The following is a 21,938-nucleotide window of genomic DNA, read 5'->3' as shown; positions in this document are numbered from 1 at the left end:
TGTAAGGAAATTAAGGAAATTAAATGGAAACAGCATTTTAACTAGTGAATTATATTTTTAAAGATTATGTATAATTCTTAAAATTTTTAAAAAGTTAAAATTCTAGAATTACGCACATACACCTCACCTTTCCACGTAATAACTTCTCAACTTGGTCAAACTTAAAACATAAATTGGCCAACCTCTTGAAAGGGAATCTGAAGCTGAAAAATATGAAATTTCTTGGGAAAACTTTTGTTAGAAACCGAGAGAAAACCACAATAAAAGGGCGAGTCCTTTACCAGGACCAAAACCCATGTTGGTCCCTTAACAATTTTCAAGTATTTTACCCAAGTGTATAATGTAATTTGGTTCAGCTTTAGAGAACGGTGACAAGTTGCAAAATCTCACAACATCGATATAAATTCCGAGGCTTGATCAACGTCCGTCCGCCTATGGGCTTCAAGTGGGCCATGTGGGCCATAAACGAAGCCATCGACAATGTAAGCCATCATTTTATCTGAGGGGACAGCTGTGTGGTCCTTGCAGATGCCTGGGGTTGGGAATTGCCCCATAATAAAACGCATAAAAACGGATCTTGGGCAAATGGGAAATACTGTTGCAGTTTTTATGTGCCCATCTCATCTCACAGCTCTGTCGCCTTGCAATTTGGGGCATTGTCTTGCCCATTGAGCCATTTGGGGCTCTGCGGTTCATTAGGCGTAATGGGAGTGCAAGTCTTCGCTTTATGGCAACTCGAGGCGTAACAGCCATTAATATTAATCATACTAAAGCTGTTTAACTTATTCAAAAAGTCATTCCCACAACTGCAAACTGTAATTGCCATTGCTCTCAGCTTGGACTTGGACTCGGACTGAGGAGCCTTCAGTTACTTGGCACTTGGCGGACGGATTCTTATTATCCTAATGCCATTCGCTGGGGTCAGCCCACCTGGGGATGCAAGATGAGTTGGGTCGGGACACGGTTTGGTGTCCGGAAATAAATTTACTTAAGTGCAAAACATTTAATGATGGGATTTTGTAGTTTCCTAAAAGGATTATTGTGATTTTTAGGGTTTTAGTTTTGGTTTTAGTAAAGGGATTTCTTAAGTTTATTTTATCATTTATGTGGATAGTAAAGGAAAAAACTAATGAATTGCTTAAAGTTTTAAGTAAAAAATCTTTAGCTATTAAAATGCATTTTATTTTGTATCATTATAATTAAACCCTACTTTTAGTGCATTTATATTTTTAAATGATAATTCTTCCCCAAAAACCAACATAACATTTTTTGGCAATGGTTGCTTAAACTTTTTAATTACTTGACATTTTTAAATATTTTTTTTTCTGTGTTTGCCCTTCTGTTACTGCAATTTGTTTTCAGAACTAAATGCACTTGACACTGTAACCGCTTTCTGTGTGGCTGCATTTGGTAAATAGAGACACTTTAAGATGCATTTCCCCAGTGAAAAACTGACTAAACTGAGCGCAACAAAATCGATTAAAGTTACAGTGAAAGGTAGAACCCCTAAGCACCACCCTAAAAATCCTCCCTAAAACCCTACCTAAAACACCACCCAAAATCCCCCTCTTTTAGTGACATTCCCAGAACCCAACGATAGGCGCCAGAGCATGACAAGAGCGCGAAATGCATAACAACTCGCAATGCATTTTGTAAATGTCGAAAAATTTTTGAAAAGGTAAACCCGCTTACTAATGCATGGCTGCACTTTTACCCCTTTGCTGGCTTTTGGATTCATTCAAAATCAACATGGTAACAGCCAGAGGTGTGTGTTTAGATATACATATATGTATGTATGTAGTTTCCAATGAACATGAACAGGTTGGGATGATGATTTTAAACAAAGTATTCAGGGAAATGAACAGTAAGACTAAGGAATTATTAAGATATATGTATATTTAAGATAAACATTTAAAATTGAAAAATTCTGCCCTAAAATCCCTACTATGCATACCAGCTGAGAAATGTCAACAAACTACTTTCCCAAAAATTCCAACGAAAAGAAAATATACAAATATCTTCCTAGAAGCCTCAAAGTTTACTTAATGAACGAGAATTTCCACAAACCCAGTTCTTCTTCGAATTGCTCTTAGCTCTGTTTTAAATTTTCGAAATGGAATCTCTGCAGATTTATTGTTGGTCAAGGTGTTGTTTTTTGGCCACAGATCCAGGATCCCTCTTTGTATCCTTGGTTTTCCTTATATTTTTTTGGTGTCCTGCTACAGAAAACGACGACGACATACTTTGCACATGCTTGTGAATGACATTTTGGCATATTTTCGTATTTTAAATGCCCGGTCTGGGTCCGTTACAGGACTCGGCTTTAAGGAAGCAGCTGCCAACTGGCTTTTAGCATTCATTTGAAGCAAATTTGAGGGATGTGAAAGGGTGAACAGAAGGTACATAGAGCAGGTCCTGGGTACCAAGGATGGCTGTGGTCGGCCGACTTATGAATTGTGCGCCGGAATTTCAAATATGTGTGTTTGACTGGGCTAACAAGTCATCTTGAGCAAGAGACACTCCAAGAAATGTCTTAAAATATTAATTTTGAAGTTAAGGGGGGATATACATGTAAGCGGTCAAAATTTTGCCATTTTTCGTGAATTTTTTTTTATAAGAAATAGTCAAGCAATCGTCGTGAAACTTTGGATATAGTTAAAAGTAGAATCAGAGATGATAAAAAAAATTAGTTATAAACAATATTTTACAAAATGGCGGACTTATGGAACATATGCCGTAGCGCCTCGAGCTTTGATTTGCCGTGCTATGGACACGATAGAGCTCGTAATTCCTGTCTGAAATCCGTAAACTAAATTTTTTTGTATTCCTTACACCTTTATCTTCTATTTGAACCTAAAAAACCAAAAAGAAATCAAGACAAAAAAAATAAATTTTGATTTCAAGGAAAAAATGCCATTTTCAGGTGATCAGTTTTCACTTCCCACCCTCTTAAAAAATAGTAATACTCAGTTTTATAACAACCATGTAGGTTCAAATAGAAGATAATTTCATGCTGATTATAACAATTTTTGATTCACTCCGATATGTTACATAGTTTTTTGTGAATCGTGTCCAGAGCATAGGTAGAAATGCAAAAATTAGAAGCTGAGAAAAAGACGTTTAAAGTTTTTGATGCGCCCACGTTAACACTTGTGAACCTTGCGTGCATACTTGATTTGAGGCACTTAGAGTTGGAATTCGATAATGAAACTTACACACTATATTCTTTAAATAATAAATTTTTTTTTAAACCAAAAAAAAAAATTTGCCCAACAAATTTTGGTTTACATGTATATCCCCCCTTAAGTTAACTAAAAAGAAAATAGTTTACTAAGATATTTAAAAAAACAGATTTCAGAGTTATAGAAATAATAATTTATAGAAAATAATTAGGAATTATCTTTAATTTAAGGTAGAGCATCAATTGTTATGTAATTTATTTGCTTTATTATTATTTTTTTGGTATTTAAGAATCGATAAAGAAAATTAAATAGTATTTTTTAGAATGCATTTCTTTAGTTTTTCCCGACTTTACTGGCTGCATGTGGCATGGCACGTGTGCCGATGAGTGGCTCTGGCAGTTGCCAGATGACTCTGGTGCCTGGTGTGCCTTCTGCCCGGTGCCTGATATCTAAAATAGTATCTGGTTGGGATCTGGGCGCCGGATTGTTTGCCTTTTCAGCGACCGATGCTGATATGCATCCAGCTGAGGAACGACCATAGACTCGCACTTGCAGGGAACAATCAAAGTCATGTTGACGTTCAATTTAGCCGCTGTTGATTTGTGTCGTTGGAATTCGCAGTATTCTCTTTCTATTTTCTTCTTTTTACGGCCCAGTTTCGGTTTTATTTTTGCCTCTTTTTTTTTCGGACCTGACCTCGTTCTTGGCCCTGTCCTGACCAGTTACGCAACTGTTGTAGTTGGAGCGGGTGTTTTTTTTTCCAGCTAGCTCTGTTTTATCCGGCAGTGTGGAGAGACGAAAAAAAATTGTTTACCCGTGATTTATGGCGCGGAATTTGTGCTTACGTGGCTGCAATAGCTCCATCTCACCTGGTTCCAGGGGGCACTTTAGCCCGTCGTCGTTGTGTCAGATCTGCTAATGCCTTTCTCCTCCTCGGTTGCCATAAGTCGTTGAGAAATTCGTTCACTTCCCGGTTTGGAGCAGGGTTTCCACAGCCAGGATCATCTGTTAGGGCTGAGCTTTTCATTTCATTGCCCGCTTGGCATTTTCCGGGCTTTCATCCATCATTTCGCTGGGAAAGGGAATTTGTACTTTTGGACATTTACCTTTTTGTTCGCCTGGCAGTGGTTAATTAGTTTAAATATTTTCGTTACCAAGTTGGGCAAATGAATGTTATTATTTGCAACCGCAGAAACTAATTCAATTTGATTAAATAATTATACGCTAGGTAAACCAAATTTATTTTTATTATTTAATTTAGTTTTCATGCTGTTTTGTCTAACTTTGTTATTTGCTTTGTGGGGGACATTGACAGAATAAATGAAAAAATAATATTTGTGGCTGTTTAGATAAGTTTAAAAATTACCAGGAAATTTGCAAGTGGAAGAGAAAGTTTTTGTAGAGGATTAAAAATACTTTGTTACAATGACGAATATGACGAAACTGTAATAAAATCTATAGTTTTTACTCTAAGTTCTCTTACTAAATAGTAACCTAAACTGATACCATACATTTACTGTCAAGTCATTAATTTTTTAAGTGGATTTCCGTGCCTTTTAAGTGGCGAAAGGAATACATTCTCAACGAGTTTATATATGCAGTCGATGGGATTTATGGACCTCAACAACGAGCGGGCGATTATCATATTTCATTGTTTGGCCAAATCGCAGGCGCAAATGTTTATGGCCAGGCCAACTGGCATCGTTTATCAGCTGCAAGCCAAAGCCACTTAATGGCAGCTACGACCACGCCCACCACCCACAGCCCACCGCTTAGAGTGCGCCCTCCCTCCCCCTCACCAGTCGTTAGTCGGCTCAAAAGTCAAACCGCAGCCGGCAGCAGGACGAGATTTAAGCATATAAAACAGAGCATTATTCGCAGGCGGCAAACAGCTAATGCAGGATTTTAAGTGGAAGCGAGTAACAGAGTAGCGCGGAGAGTGCGCTCTTCATAAATCTAGGCAAAGCACATTAAAATATTTCAAAGATTTGCCCGGCAGCAGAAAGCCAAGCTAAGCGGCTGCTGCAGTTGAACAAAACGCTGAGCAGGCTCTGCTGCTACTGGCAAAAATGTAAAAGAAATACAACAGATAATAGAAATGCAATGCTCTGGAAAAAAAGAGAAAAAACAAGGCGAAAACAGCAGACGCCAGCAAGGAAAACGAAACTGGAAAACACACGGAAAAATGTGGGGGAGATGTTGGAAAAAAAGAACTAAATTCGAGCAACTAAATTTCGTAGAGTTAGTAGGGGGGAAATAGCAAAAATAACTCGGTTGCGAGTGCATGTGAGTTATTCACAGAATTTTTGGGTGTACCCTTAGATATATCTAGTTGTATATAGGTTAGGGTTTGATAAACTTTTCACATGTCTCTGTACCCATTTCCATTTGGAAATGATTTACGCGCTCACACAAACGCTTAGAAGCACATTATTTGAATGGCGGCTGTGGCAAACAATGGCATTGTGTGTTCCTTGTCTTTGACTTGGCAATTGCAACAAGAATAATTGACAGCCGTTCTGGGTACAGTGGGTACTCATTAGGGTTTAATTTGGGATACTATTATTTTTTGAGGTGAACAAATAAATATTCACTAAACTTAACCTGTTTTTAAAATATCTAAACATAACAAAAAAACTAGAGATTTTAGAAAAAATCGATATTTAAATCGATATATAAATCGATATAATATATTTTGGGGTTTGACAAAATATAGAGAAAACAATAAAATTAAGTATATAAAAAAGTTTCGATAATCTGTTAAATATATCGACCTTGTTGATAATAACTTTAATATATATCGATAAGTCAAAGTTTACGATAGGCTTATAATATAGAATAAGAATAAAGACGTATATGAATACAGCGTTAAAATATTTCCACTTTCGAGATATCAATTTAGAAAAAGTTCTATATTAAGGTCGATATATTTTTCAATATTATTAACTTATATCCCTAAAGTAAATTATATATTATTGTTTTAACTACTGCCTTGCAATCTCTTAAATTTCTCTTTATGAATATTTTCCAAAATTTTGAATTTGATAAATTCTTGTTGACTCCACTGTGACTCCCACTGTAGGCATATGTGAAGTGAAATTTGCGACATGCATATGGAATTTGGAATCGCTTAAGTGTCAACTGCCTGACAGTATTTTGAGCGTGATATCGTTTGTCTTTTTTGTGCCTCACGGCCTCTCAGTCACACAGCCTCTGGAGGAGTGTATTTTCCAAGGAGAATCCTGCACGTATTTGACAAGTTTATGGTGAATGGCACCTAAAGAGTGTGCAGCATAAATTGTGCAATTACAATAAATTGCCACATTCAAGTGCCTTGAGTATATGCGAATAATAATGCCATAAAATCTTAGGAGGTTGGCATTTTACGGCCCTGACATGGAACCGTCGAACGTGGCAAGATCCAGATACCACATTACCTCCCTTGGATGCATATGCAAATGCAAATCCCAATGCAGATTGCGGATGCGGTTACGACCGGAATTAACTAAAACCACCAGCAGCTTGACCTGGCCAAATAAGCCGGCTAATTGTGGCAAAGCTGGCCAAAACAGTTTAAGCCCATTGTGCACCTATGTATAGCTGATAATGGTTATAACTCAACGTTAATGAGGGGTAAGGCTAGGGGGCTTTCCTTGAAGCACATAATTAATGATCAAGCGCATTTTGTAGAGGCCATTCTTTATACGCATTCATATTTCTGGTTAATGAAAAAATTTATGCAAGGTTAATTAATTTTAACGAGCCCAGCGACAAGCAGCAAGGACTTTCGCTTCGCTTCACAGGACCACGCAGGACGCTGTACGGCTGACAAACGACAGGCAATAACAGCAACAGTATGAAGTAATAAAACTGCGGCGAACAAATGCTTGTGTATAGTAATTACCGAGTGGTTTTCCATGTTTTTCCACGCGACCTTGTGCCCAGACCGGTTAATGGAGGGTAAAAAGAAAAAAAAAACAGCAAAAACAAAAAATACAATAACGAATACCCGGGGGAAGAAAAGGGGAGAAGGGGAAAAAGAAAAGCCTGAAAAAAATGGCCGCCAGCTGGAGTTGAAAATTTGATGTCGTAAATCACACACGTAAATTGTGACACTCGTTAATTTTAACGCTCGAATGTCACTCTCATCTTGCCATCTCATATTTGTGTTTTATTTTTGTTGAGTTTGTCAGAGGCTGTGCCATTTGTCAAGGGGTATCCCCTTAAAGTATGCGTTTTCAGCTAATCTATGACAATTTAAACTTTTTGAATTGTGGCAATTAAATGGGAAATTAAATTTCGAGCGAAGGGAAAGCAGAAGAGTTTCACGCAGTAAAATGGTGTTGGGGTGTTTATGTATATTTGAATTATAATAACGATATAAAGTAAATAAATATTGCACAAATTATAGTTATTGTACACAGTTATTGTATAAATATTCTATGTTTCATAATTACTATTATTTTTAAATATATTATATTATTTTTAAATATATAAATAAATTATAGTATTTTTTACTTTTAAACATTAATTCATGCCCTCTAGAAATATCAAAAATCTAAGTTATTTTCTTTATTAACACTTAAATTCTTTTGTATTTATATATTAAAAATAAACATTGCCTAAGTTAATTTTTCTCCGTGTATCAAAACCCGATATGTCACCCTCAAAAACCAGGGAAACAAACTAAATTAATTAGCGAGAAAGGATTGTTGGCAAAAGTGCAACTTTCACCCCTTTTTCTGTGGGACATACTTCCAAAAGTTTTTCACCTCTAATGAAAAGTGTAGGTTTCCCAAAACAACAAGAACTATAAATAGCCAAAAAATACCTGCAAAGATGTCGCGAAAATTTCATTAGAACATTTTCTTAAAACAGAAACAGAAAATGGTGGTGAAAGTTTCGGCGAAAAAGCAAAACCTCGGGGTCGCTCGGCATTTTGTGCCACTTGAAAAGTTAAGAAGGGCAACCGCTGCGACCGGAAAAGTTGTCGATTGTTTGGTAATTTCCTTCCAAGCCAGCTGCTGGAAATCCTCGGATTCTTTGGCCAAATTAACACTTTAATTTCATTTAATGCAATGCAGCATCAATCAATCAGTCATTCCCCAAAAAGAGAAAGGGCAAACGAATTCCATAGTTCCCTGCAACCTTAGTCCCATGAGGTGATTGATGGCCTAATTGATTGATTACCTCGATATGTGTCAGTTGCCCAAGGGTGTGATAATGCCCATTTAAAGTCTATATTTGTGTTTCGCTTATGCAAATTTGATGGAAATATTTTTACACACTACATTTTGGATGAGAAATGATGCGAGAATGCAAACAAAGGGCTCTGTTATATAACAATGGCAGTTTACAAATATTTCGCTTGTTATTTAATAAACAAACACATGAATAATTGCACATGCACTTTGCACTAAAATGTTATTGAAAATAAACATTAAGATAACGGCGAGCAAATAAAATGCTGCATATGTGTAAAAACCAATATTGCCTGGGCCAAAATATGTTTTGGGTGAAATTTATCGATGTGTCAGCCGAGCATTTTCCTAACTAATCTTCAATTACGGCTGCTGTATGCTGCATTGGCATTTATTTATTGCTTTTGGGTTTCGGAATCAGAGTCCTTGTGCAATTTACATGTTAACCAGGTAGAGCTGTGGAAAATCCCTTCGTTTAATGCCGCAATTAAAAAACAATTAAGAGCCATAAATCTGTTTGAAATTTAAATGGTTTTGCTGCGCGTAAGTACTACTACATGTGGACATTGGGCCCGCATTGAGCTCATGCCTTTGAGCTGGGTCACATTGCGTATACGCAATACGCAAGTCTTTGCTGGCTTCTCTGCATACTTTGCGGCGTTCCATGTGTAATTAATTACCGATTCCTCTCCTTTTCGGTATTCATGTGGAAAAACGCTCCCATACCCGCACCGAACAGCCGAGCCAAGCCGCATAAACACCGACATTAATCAAGTTTTGTTGCAAATTAATTTGCCAAAGGTTTCTTTGGGCTGCCTGTGCAGTTGCTTTGGATAAATTAGCAGCCATAAATTAGAGGTCTCCCCCCTACACACACCGCTTAACAAAAGCCTCTCATAAAGCAGGACTTGGCTACAGCATAATTGTCAACGTGCTCGGTGGTTCAACAGTCCGATGAAATTGGCCCAATCGAATCGAATTCCAGCCAATCGCAGATCATTTACACTTGAGCAGTTTCTCAGAATTGGAATCAGCTCGCCAGCTGGCCAGCCGCCAGACTGTTACCCAGTCAGCCAGACTCTGCCAGGAGGCGTTTCAGTGGCTTGGGCTGGTCCAGGGGTCGGAGTGCAGTCATTTATCAAATTTAATTACAGTAGGTGCCGGCCGGACCCCGACCAGCTCAAGACTTGGGTGGCGTGCTCCTGCTGAGACCATCGCCTCCGCCGGCTGGCCAGGGAATACGTTCAACTTTTCCCAGCTCTCGAAATTAACGCAAATTAATGCAAGCAAAGTTCGTAGTTTTCGCTCACGTAGGCAAACTTGGCGACGTGAAGTTTATGGGGCTAAAACTGTCCTTATTGAATTCGTACGTTGCTATCTATGAATATTTAACGGCTGCCAAATTTAGCCATTCAATTGGAATTCAGAAAACTATTTTTACTAATGAATCGGGGAGGAATTTCGCAAAGAAAAGAAAGAAAAGGGACAGCCACAGAAACTAAGTTTTCATATAATAAAAAGGAATGAGATATTGGTGTAATAATTATTTTGAAATTATTTATATAAAGATAAATTCAAATAAGTTCGATTCAAATTCCGCACAAATTTATTATATTTTATTTATTATAATTTATTTGAAATTCGATATTATTTAAACTTAATTGTTTCCTATATCATATTCAAAACTGCAACTATAATCATTTCCTCTGCCCCCAGACTTTCCTCTACTTTGTCATTATGAATTTACGAGCTAAAAAATAACCTCCAAGCTATATTGCATCATCATGTTCTCAGACATATGAGCTCAACTATGCAGTTTGACTCTGACAAGGGGAGCAAAAGCATCCGGGAAAACCCTAATGGCTTACTCCGAGCACCCAAAAGGCAACCAAACGCAATTCCCATGCCTTCATTGAGGGCACTCCGAGTTCTCCCAGGCATTCCCCCGGAGCTGTCGTTTTCGGTGTCAATTACATGTTGACATGCCAACAGCTGCCGTTGCACAAGAGGCAACCATGTAGCCATTCCAAGGAGATGTAAGGTCCCTCGTTGAACAGGACCACTACACAGCGCTGCGGGATTCATAACGTGCCTGGAAAGACAAGCAATAAACTTATTTCCATAGATAAGATGCATCTTTATAGCTTTTTTTATGTTCTTAAAGTACAAATATATAGACCAATCAAAGATCAATTCCGTTTTAAACTTATCTTATAAGTAGATAGTTTTGTAATATTTTCTAAAAACAAGACAACAACAATATTATTTTGTGGTTTGCTGCTGAAACTTACAGGATTTTCCTCCCACTGCAAGTTTTAAAAGCCAAATAAGGCCTCTTTTTGTAATAAATATGGAGTCCAATCGTGGTAGCTTGCCAATCGATAATACATAGTTTCGGAAAAGATATGTGCAAGCATGTGAACGGCGGAAGGAAAGTATGTAGTTTTTATCGCCTGCACACTTGATTATCTGCCATTGCATTTGCTTCCTGCGACAGCTATGTGTTTGTGTTATTGTGTGTTGTTTTTCCCACTGCCACTGTTGCAGTTGCAACTGCAGATGCCATTGTTTGCCACGTGGCCATTGGAATGATCCTTTGAAGCATCCACACTCACAATGGCCCGAACACTAAGTGTGTTGGACAGTCGCAGCTTTAGTCTTTGTAAATAAATGACAATACATCCGGCTTCCGGCTGTCGGTTGATGCTGACCGTTATGGTGTTGTTGTTATGGATTTTTGTCAAGAGGATAATTCTAGGGGTGATATTTTTCGATATAAAGATATATAAATATTAAATATTGCTAAGATTTGGATAAATAAATCAATCCTTTACTATAAAAATAGGAAATCTATGAATTGTAGTTATTAAAATTTTTATAGAAGAAATGAAAAATTAAAATTTTTTAGAAAATATTGACTCGATATTAACATTAGCCAATTTATTCCTAATATCACAATACTCAAGTATTAACATAAAAACTACATGATCTATCAATTTTTCTGGTAAAAATATTGACAAAATATTTAAAGAAAATCTATATTTAACATCGATTTCAGTATCGAAGCCCGATGACAATTTTTTTGCCATCTCTACGTGCAAAATATCAGAAAATGCAATTGCTGTTACCCGTTTGTCGCATGTCGTTTGTCGTTAGCCATTAGCCCACATTTGTGGGTTTTTGGCCACGTTCGACTATCAGAAGTCGTTTAGCAAATTATTGCCTGACACACAAATCGTTCCTCCAAACCGAATCGGACATTTGCATTTCAGCTCATAGCCGGGCTATCTTTGTGTTGGCTCTGCCTGCCATTTAGCCATGGTCTTAAGTCTTAAGATGCGGCCCAGATGCTTGTGGCACGTCTGTTGTATTGCAAACTTATCAGCATTTGCCCTTTTCTGTCTATGTGGCAATTGTGCGTTGTGGATGTGGGTCAACTGCCTGGCCAAAAGGTGAGCCGTGACAATGATGAGGGCAATCTCTTGGGCCGCCAATTGAATATTGCCCCAGATGAGTTGGAGCCAGCCACGCTGATGTGACATTTAGATGGAATCCTTTGATTTTGTGCTGGAAATAATTTCATCCTGTCAGACTTGTCACAAAATGGTTCCATTAAATTCTATTTTAAGCCTCGCCTCAGTGAAGAGCTCTCACCTTTTTTTTTGTTTTTTAATATCAATTTATTTTTATTATTACAATTTAATGCTTCAATTGGGTAATTGAGCGTAGGACAATATGGTGATAAAAATATAATGATGAGAGTGCATATTTACTTGAAAGCTAGGCTTAACCTTTTACGAGCTTTGTTTATTTTAAAATATATATATATAAATATGCGAAAAAAATGGCAAATCATGTTTAAAAAGCAATAAAAGTGTCATGAAATTTGTCTTTTTATGTTTATATAAAAGTTGCTGGCCAATTTATATTGCCTTTTTATTGTAAAAGCTTTTTCGTGACAATCAAAGATGATTTAGATTTGTTTTTAATTGCATTACGTATACGCCTTGTGTGGCGATATATACCCCACAAAATGGTTCTAAATATATGCACACACATTTTTCTGATGGATGTTGCGCCGTTTTATATAAAAATTGTTGGCCAAAAAAGGACGAATGGTGTTGCCTTGGTTAGCAGGCAAACGACAAATTGCACTACCAAAAAGTGTTTGCTTGCAGCCTGCTTTGTGCTCCTTGGCCTGTCTGCTGCTGGCTTCTGGCTGGGATTGGACTTTAAATGGGACTTGTGAGGGGAATGCACTGAAAAGTATTTTGTAATACATTATAATAAACTCGAAAATGATATAAAAATAGTATTTTTTGGTGTATGTGCTGGGAACTTAAATAAAGAATATAAATTGAAGCATAAATAGAAACATAACTTACAAATAAATAACATAGAAAACATAGAAAATAATTAATATTCATTGAATCCCTCAATAACCAATTTTTAGAACTTTTCTTTGAGTGTAGCTTCCCCGGGGTCTCGGGATTTGCACTGAGCCACTGTTGAAAGCTGATGCCTGCACGGCAGAGTGCATCGTTCACTCTTAGAGGCAAAATCAAATTTCAGACATTTTAACATTTTTTTTTTTTTGGTTTCGTTGTTGTTGGCTGGACGGATTTTTTGAGGTCTCAAAGCCCCGGCATTGATGAAATTGCATTTTGATAATGGAGCACACTATGATGTAGAGTAACTTTCTGTGCCCATTCAATGTGGCAACTGAAGCGAGAGCTCAAGGCTTCCGGGGAATGGTATTGGGATTGGATGCTAGGCGATGGCTTTGCGCCTGTCAAAACACCTGGGCACAATTTGGCTTTAATAATTGAAGGCAAATGCATATGGGACCCAAAAAGTTCCTCTCCGTCTCCTTGACTTGGCTCTTTTTCCTGATCATTTTCCAAACGTTTCAGTTTCCCTTGACTTTTTTTGTCTTTTTTTTTGCATTTCTTTTGCATTCACATGACTGACTTTTCTCACTTTCTTTCATTATACGGCAGAAATTTCATTTTGAAATTGAATTAAAGAGTTTTTGGGGGGCAGATCCTTTGAATAATTCATTTGTTTGTGACTTTAAATCGCATCCGTATTGAATTATTTCAGTGCAGATGCCGCTTGCCGTTTGATAAGTCACGATTTTGTAATTAATGTCGCAACTGTGGCGCCTCCAAAATGCTGAAGTGGATTTCACAATCGAGTTCGTGACCAGATTTGTTGATGATTTTAATGACAGGCAGACAGAAAAGGATTAATAGAGCTTACTAAAGAAATGTTAACAAGGACAAATCGTTGTTTAAGCAGAACAATTTAATAATTCTATAAATATTTTGCTCTATTTAAAAAGCAAATCTAGTTTTTATATTTGGTTTGGACTACGTGATTTCCAGGCTAGACGCCATTATCCTGCAGCCAATCCCAATTGAGTTTTTATATAGAAATTGTGAAAAATTGTACAAAATTGTGCATCATTCCAGCGAATGCATAAGGAAAAGCTTGCATTAGGCCAAGCTTTTCCGCCATTAAGGACAAGAGCATGGCTTCAGAGCCCCATCTGCAGGCACATCCAAGAAGCACACATGATTTGAGGCAAATCATCATCTTCCTCTCGAGATTAAGATGCCGACATCTTGCCCTCAGTGCCCTCTGGCCCCGAACACTTGAAATTTTCATAAATGGCTTAAGGACGATGCCAGGATGATGTGAATGCTGCCTGCAACTCACACAAACACGTTGCCATTGCCACTGATGACGTTGTGGCTCGTTTGCTCGATTCCATCTTCATTTTTATACCCTTGATGGGGGTATTATGGAGGGAAAGAGTCCCATAAATAATACTTGAACACCGTCACAAGATGTGCCATAAAAACTCTTTGCTAGAAGTTTTGGTTTACATATTGTTGGAGTTTTGAAATATTTAAGGAAATAGTTGGAGAGGCTGAAAAATTAAAAAGAATTGGAACAAAATATATATCTTTTATTATATATTTATTATTTTTATATATTATTAATTTTTGCTTTTAAAACTTAACTTAGAACATATTAATATTATGCAAAGTAATTGTCTCTTAGGGTATTTCATACTCCTCTCCCTTTTTGCTAGTCTTCTCCAGTGCCATTTTTTATATTTTCCTCGCTTTTCCATTGGCAGTACTTTTCCTGTCATTACCACTTTTAGCTCTTTTTTTTATCCTGCAACTTGCGTCTTTTACTTTTTTTTCTTAGGTCCCTTTTTCCTCATTTTGCTGTCACTCGCATGCAAAATTGAAATCATCAACGTCGTCATCAGTTGCTGTCTGCCTAAGTTGGCCAAGTTGGGGGCTGGTAAAAGCAAGGGGTTAGGGTTATTTCGCTTGTTCAAATCACAACTAAGCTGAGATGATATAACTGGCTTAAGTGAAAGTAGCACAGCCACAGCAACAACAGCAACAACTACAACAACTACAACTACTGGGAGCAGGAACTTTTCCTTTGCCGCCTGTCTCAAGATTATTGCTCCGCTCAACGTTTTTCGTGTTTTCTTCTTTTTGGGGGCCCCGCAACTTTTTGCCCTAACAACCAAATAACATGCCGAGCTGCATTTTGGCCGACGTGCTCGACAGACCATGGTCCAGGCCCAGGCCCACCCACCCAGTGGGCACATTTCTTTTTTTTCTTTTCGCATTACACATTTTTAAACTAGGCCAGATGCATAAATCTCTGCAAGTGAGTCACTGAAGATGGTCGAGGATGAGGCTTACGGAAAGGCTAAAAGGAAATTAAGTTTGCTGGCATTTTGGTGGTAAATCAGCTGATTGCATAAGTTATTTTTGTTTGAAAAAGGTTTTTAGTGAGGTATTTTAAGGGAAATATTAAATATTTACAATTTAATAGAAGGAAAACCTTTAAAGAAACTTTAATTTGTGTATCTAAATTTATTTTAATTATTTATTTTAATTATTAAATAATTCCTTACTTACTGCAGGCAAATTTCACCAACTACTAAGTTCCTTCTCAACATATTTGGTTGTTATGACCCATCTTGTGTTTGTCCCTTGTGATTATCCTCACATTATCTATATTAGCCACATTACTTAGCCCCACTTCCACACATTTGGGCCAGGACTAGACAGGGCCAAACGCATTTGTGGCATCGCATAACATAATGAGCTTACCCTTTCGACGCCCCTCTTGGGGGGCTCTGCTGGGAGGGTTGTTTTCATGGGTTTACTTACTCGACACCGAGAATATAAGCGCCACAAATTATGCACAAACAATGCCAGGGAAAACGCAGAGCGAGCATGATGGGATGCCACATATATATAGTATAAATATATATTGCCTGAGCTAGGTGTCATCTCATTTTAATAAGACAACAACTAGGAGGAGGATGATCCACTGAAAGAAATAAAAGTCAATTAATTTTATATAAAAATGCAAACAATTATTTTCTTTGTTAACTGTTTTGTTTTTAATTGAAACCCTTTTAAGTGAATTTATTTTAATTGAATCCTTTTTAATTTAAATTGAAAATCGTTCTACTGGTTCTTTTGTTGGTATCACTGGTTCTATATAAACACTTTTATGTAGTATCCATTAAAGCGGTCACCATCGCAAGGACCTGTTACATAAACAATGAGCTGCCAATGGTGCAGCTGCCAGCTGCAGATGTCCTGGCAATGCAGGCAAACGCCGCTACAAACTGGCGGTGAGCACGCAAAGTCGTTAAGTGCTGCGGAATGGCTTAGCCGGGGCTCTCTGGACTCGGATTGTTGCACATTGGCCCATTCCCCACTCCCGACGCCCGACTCAATCGATTAAGCGGTTTAAGTGCCCCATAAGCCGCCTCGGCTGACTGCCTTCCGCCAGGAGCCGCTCTGCTCTAGCCAGTATCCTTGCGGCCGCCTGTTGTGAACACGTGTTTTGTATTGCCTATCCCCGGGCGGAACACATTGCTGTGCTGATAGTTGCAGGTTGCATGGGTTTCAGTTTTGCTGGGTTGCAGGTTGCCAGTGGCAGGTGCATTGTTATGGCGCTGCGGCTGGAGTTCGCACCCCTGGGTAATTATTGAACATGTTTATTATTTGCTTAATGGACCGCAAGGCGTTGGCGCTGCTGAAATGTGTGGCCTACTTGGGGGCGTCTCATTTTTCAATTTCCTTGCGAGGACTTACAGTGGAGCAGGGGTCGTTCGTTTGCAGTTTATGTCCTTGCTATCCGTATGTTATCTGTGTGTTTAGTGTCCCCTCCTCATGTTGTCGTAAACTTTAACGCCTGCCCCTTGTATATGTATATACCAGACTATACCAGACTATATGCTAAAAAGCAGCTTGTGTGCAACTTGTGTACGATGTGTTTTATGTTTATGTATTTCTGGACCCCAAGTTGTACTCACGAAGCCGTCGTTAAAAGAGCATCAAAAGTGGTTTAGACTACAATAAACCAAAACGGAGCGGAGTGTGTGTGAAATAAATAATTCCTTTAGAGTCTACTTACGGAATTACCTAGACATCAAAGCTGGGTAGCTGGTAGATGGAAAGCTATTTCAGGGTTTTCCACTGGCCCGATTGAAATCTGCTTGGGTCAGCGAGATAACCTACTTATGACCTACTTATCAGGATAAGCGCTCATATTGAAAGAGATGGCCAACTTTATGGCCTCCCCCCATGCAGCCTTTGTTTTGTTTCTTGTGATTTTTAATCCTCTTTCACAGAGTCCGAATTACTCTCGTAAAATTTTTTATGTTTAGTCCCATAAATGTCTGTGGTTTTGGTTTTGTCTTGACTTGTGGCTATTTTAAGTTTGTTTTCTGTCAGAAGTATTATTCTGAATGGGACGAAAAATAGGTAAATGCTGTTTTCTATAAATTATTAAATATCAGAAAATAATTGCATTTATTCAGGGAATTTATCACAACAAATTAAATGGAAAATTAATTACACAAACACCAAGTAAATTGAAATGTTACATGTTTGTGGATAATCTTTTAGGCAACTGGAAATTAAACCAAAACAACTTTTATATCAATATTTTGCTGTGTACAATTTTTGTTTTGATTTTAATCTTTTTATTGCGTATACGCCGTGGAGGTTTATGCTGGCCAAGTCAAATATTTATAGTTTTTATAACAGAAATAATTTCATATTTAATATATGAATGAGTTTCGCTACATGTGATGTGATATATATGTATTTATATAAATCGTTGCAGGATTTACAACAAAAACTTAATAGCATTCATACGCCCTGTTGACCAATAGATTTTTATGCGGCTCTGTCAGTTTCAACTGTTTGATATTTAATGAACTTTTTATAAACATAGAACCAAGTGCGTCATTTAATATATATTATATTAATATTTGTTCTTTCTGTTTTACAGAAATACGTCAGTGAGCTGTCGACTGTTCGCGACTGTGCCACCGAGTGTCAGGAGAAAGGTAAGTGAAAGCATTATTTATCAGGCTTTTAGGTTAACCACAAAATCAAAATAATAAGCTAATTGAGCCATGTAATTGGGCATTATTATTTGCCCACCGCAAAATAAATTGATATTTGACCTTTGCACAATTTCAATAAATTATGAAATAATAATTAAATATTGCTCTAATTATTTCTATAGAAATTTGGGAGACCCAAACATACTGCTGCACCGAGGACGGCTGTAACTCGGGCAACCAGTTGGCCTACTCCCTCGTCCTGTTGGCCCTGCCCTTGGTTTCGATGGCCTGGCCCACATTCGTCCACTTCTGGAATACGCGGCGTTAAGGGAGCCCAGAAAACATATATTCACTCTACCATTTTTAGTTTTTCTAATTTATTTTTTGTAATAATTTTAGCAAAGAAAAATGTATAAACTTTTCCACATTTAGCATTTATTATTTGGTTACAAAAATGATATATAACAAACAAAATTCTGTGAACGGGACCTAATCAAACTAAAAAAAGCGATATAGAAAAGTTACTCGACAAATTTAGCATTTGAACTTGTTTTTTGTGTAATATTTATAAATTATACACATTTAAATGTATGTATATTTTGCCATATATTTACTGTTAATACTTTGGGCTTTGTATTTCTGACTGTCTTCCCAAGAAAAGAAACAAAACACAAACGAAAAACGATAACGATAGGGGTGAAAGGTCGCCCAGCAGCTTAACTAATTCATATTCACAAGAAAATAACAATTGCAATGCCAAATTACTACTTAAATCGTGTTAAAATAAATATTAAAAATGAAGAGAGAAACAAAAAACACAAAGGAGATTAGTGTTTTTGTAAGAGATATAATGCCAGCTGTCAAAAGTACATAAGAATCGCAATCATATTAAATAAAAAATGGGGAAACCAAATATATAAATATCACCGAATTCGTGTTGAATGCATTTCATGGACATACTAATGTACACCTAAGATTAAAAAACGAAGAACGTAGAAATTAAATAGGATCCAAATATCCAGCGATGCTTGAAGAAAAATAAAAACCGGCTTCACTTAGTGTTTTGCTTTATCATTTCCACCTTAATAGGTCCACAAATATTACGCAAATGTCAAAGTCACAGTGAGTTTATTTTGGGGTCTGTGATTTTGCACTTTGAGAATGTAATATTTGCTGGTACCCCCCAGATTATATGTTGTTCCTTAAGCTAATAACCTAATAATGTTTTCCTTGAACGAAACAAATTAAGAAAAATGTTTATTAACACATGCGAACATGTGTGTAACCTTAAGGCAGTACGAATTATGAATAATAGTAACGACGAACACAAAACGAAAATCGAACAAATTTTCACTCCACTGTTCATGAGATTCTAAATTAAATATTAAAACTAAAAAACCGCAACACGATATAAATCAATTGATATTCACGAAACAAAACGTATTTGTAGCAAAGTCTAGCTCGGATAGAGTTAAAACCATTCGGCATAGCGTAGGTAACAGAAAAAGAAGAAACTAATTAATAGAATTATTTAGAATTATCGAGAGTTTAGTGAACCCAAGTGTATTACCATGGAAGTTCTTAACGATTTTCTTATATAGAGCACTTACGCGATTCCATTTTTAATTATTTACAATAATAATATTTTAAAGATTAATACTTACAAAAGCATATAAGAAGAAACAATGCATACGATATATATATATACAAGAAATTAGAGTCTAGGTCTAAGGGCTTTCACTATATTAAAGCGAAAAAAAAACGTGTGAAATATGCAAAAAGAAAAACGATTAAACATATAAAAAATGTTAAATGTTAGTTCCTCAAAAACCAAAGCAGCTTGTGTACTCGTATTTAATGCCCACTATCGAATAATTTGCATTTGATTAACATTTCCCACTTGATAAAATGAGTAAATCGCATTTTCATTTAATTGTATTACTACGACAAAATAAATTATATCCGACATTTTGCCAATTAAAATGTCAACCATTGTGTCTGCTTTGGCTACATTTAATGCAATTATTTCATTTTACATTCTCATCCAAACGAGCGAACAAAAGAAAAATATGATATATAGAAAAGTCGGAAGGGAAATTCCAATTGCGATTACACAACACTAATAATAATTGTATGTATATGGTATATGTATTTCCAAATAACATTTTAATTTAAATTTTAGTAATAAACTTCAATAAAACAAGCAAAAAACAAGGCCAATTTCGTTTTTATTCCTCGTTTGCCAAAACAATTGAATTAATGAGACGCCATTGCTCAAGAGCCACTCCCCGGCAACTAGCAGAGCAGTTGAAGAAGGACCTCTTTGACAAACTGGAGCAAAAAAGAGTAATAGCCTGGCTAAGCCCCCGAGCTGAGAAATATTTGGGGAGTTCAGCAGGGCCATAAATATTTGTCTCCCCAGGAGTTTATTGCCCGTATTGAGGGCTTTTCTTTGCCCAAGACCACGGAAACTAGCCAGAAACTGTTGAAAATATTATTTATAGTAAGGATATTTTATTTGCAAAAATATATAAAGAGGGGAAAATATTGAAGGACGCCATTTTGGTTAACACAAAATGTAGAATTTATTATTATTTTATAAATTAACTTGATACACCTTCTGCATTGGCTGTATATAATATTTATTTATGGTTTTATTATTTCTGTTCAATTTAAAACCAATTTCTAGCTCTTTAAAGCTTAAAATCAGCTGTTTTTTTTTTTGCGTTGGCCCTTCCCGAAATAGAAAAATCCAGTAAATAGAAAATAAAGGGAGAGAACTGTGCTAATGTTTGTACGCTTTACAGCATACGGTAATCCGGATAAGCCACGCATTTTACATATCGTTGGGACAAACAGTGAAAAAGTTGCTCGGAAAATGCCCGGGAAAGGCCAGGAAAACGTGATGGCGGCGCAGGAGCGGGCTTAGGGCGAAAAGCTTAACAAACAAGTTCGTGATGTAACAATTGAAAGCACGTCTGTGCGGCTGTATGTTTGTGTCAGCAAAGGATTTTGCGCAATTACGCGGCACAGCGAGTGAAAAAGGAGCCGGCCATAAATATCAAAATAAATGCAGCCTTGGCGCTGTCAAATGGATTAATCTAAAGTCGCGCCTCAAATTGCAATGGTCTTGATTAAAAGGACGTAATAGTCCTGCTCCATTAGCAAGGCCACAACTGACTATTTAAATTGCTGCTGCCAACCATTTTGGAGGTATTTCCCCCCCCAACAAGACCAAGGGGAAAGACAGTTGCCACAGTCAAAGCCATAAAATCGCTTCAAGGATTTCTGGCCGCTTTGAGGCATTCTCGGCACGGTTCATCAGGCCTGGCAGGATGCAGGACTCGCTTTCAGTGGCATTGCCACTAGAATCCACTTGAGCATCATTCGCATCATCGGCTCCGCTCGAATCGTTTACTCTTCAATGCAGTTTTCCTACGAAAGTACTATATATATTCGATTTCATTTAGTTGGTAGCGAAGCCACTGTATATTTAAGTGAGTATTCCCAGATGTCTGAGAGGTTTCTTAAAGGTTTTCGATTGAAAATCTTAAGTTTGTGTAATTTTGTTTTATCACAAATACCCCTCTTTATTATAAATTGAAATACCCCAATTTCTCTATTTACATCGTCTTCAAACATTTTCTTAATTAATTTTCTACTTTAACCCAACTGAGAATGAATTAATGTTGACAATTTTTGCCATCACAATCAGCACACTGAACAAAAGGCACACCCACACACAGAATTAATTTATGACACTTTGTGTGGCTGGCCATACAAAGCAAAGAGGCAAAGACAAACACACAACACATCCTCCGGATGCCGAGCAACATTTTTGTGGGCGTTTTGCCTGCAGAAGTCGCCAGCTTTCATGTCCTTGAGGGCAGCAGCAGCAGCAGCAGCATAATAAATGCCAGGCTCCAACAGGACCAAGTCAAGCTGAAACCGAATTAAGCCAATCTCAGGCAAAAGCCAGGTCTGCCAAAGAAAACAAGACCCTAATGAACGCCATTTCTGCTGCCAAGAGCTTGTTGACCAACAAATGCAACGGGCTCAAGGAGCATGTGTTGAGTTTGAAATGATGAGAAATGTCAACGATTTGCTGCAATCGCCTGCAACATTCACACCCTTCACTCTTCA

At 37.3% G+C, this 21,938-nt stretch overlaps 1 protein-coding gene across 2 annotated transcripts in view; it reads left to right on the top strand.

The window, feature by feature from the left end:
• LOC108085744 (uncharacterized) overlaps positions 1-20,010 on the top strand; it is a 32,061-nt gene extending 12,051 nt beyond the window's left edge. For both annotated transcript variants that reach the window (XM_070287313.1, XM_041774408.2), the window contains exons 3-4: positions 17,738-17,795; positions 17,978-20,010. In XM_070287313.1, coding sequence (XP_070143414.1) covers positions 17,738-17,795; positions 17,978-18,123 — 204 coding nt within the window. In that variant the 3' untranslated portion in view covers positions 18,124-20,010. The remainder of the gene's footprint in view (positions 1-17,737; positions 17,796-17,977) is intronic.
• The last annotated feature ends 1,928 nt before the right edge of the window (positions 20,011-21,938 follow it).

This window comes from Drosophila kikkawai, chromosome 3R (assembly GCF_030179895.1).
Source record: "Drosophila kikkawai strain 14028-0561.14 chromosome 3R, DkikHiC1v2, whole genome shotgun sequence".
NCBI classification, from domain to species: Eukaryota; Metazoa; Arthropoda; class Insecta; order Diptera; family Drosophilidae; genus Drosophila; species Drosophila kikkawai.
The sequence above is the reverse complement of the archived record's forward strand: the minus strand, read 5'-3'. Positions and strand labels throughout refer to the sequence as shown.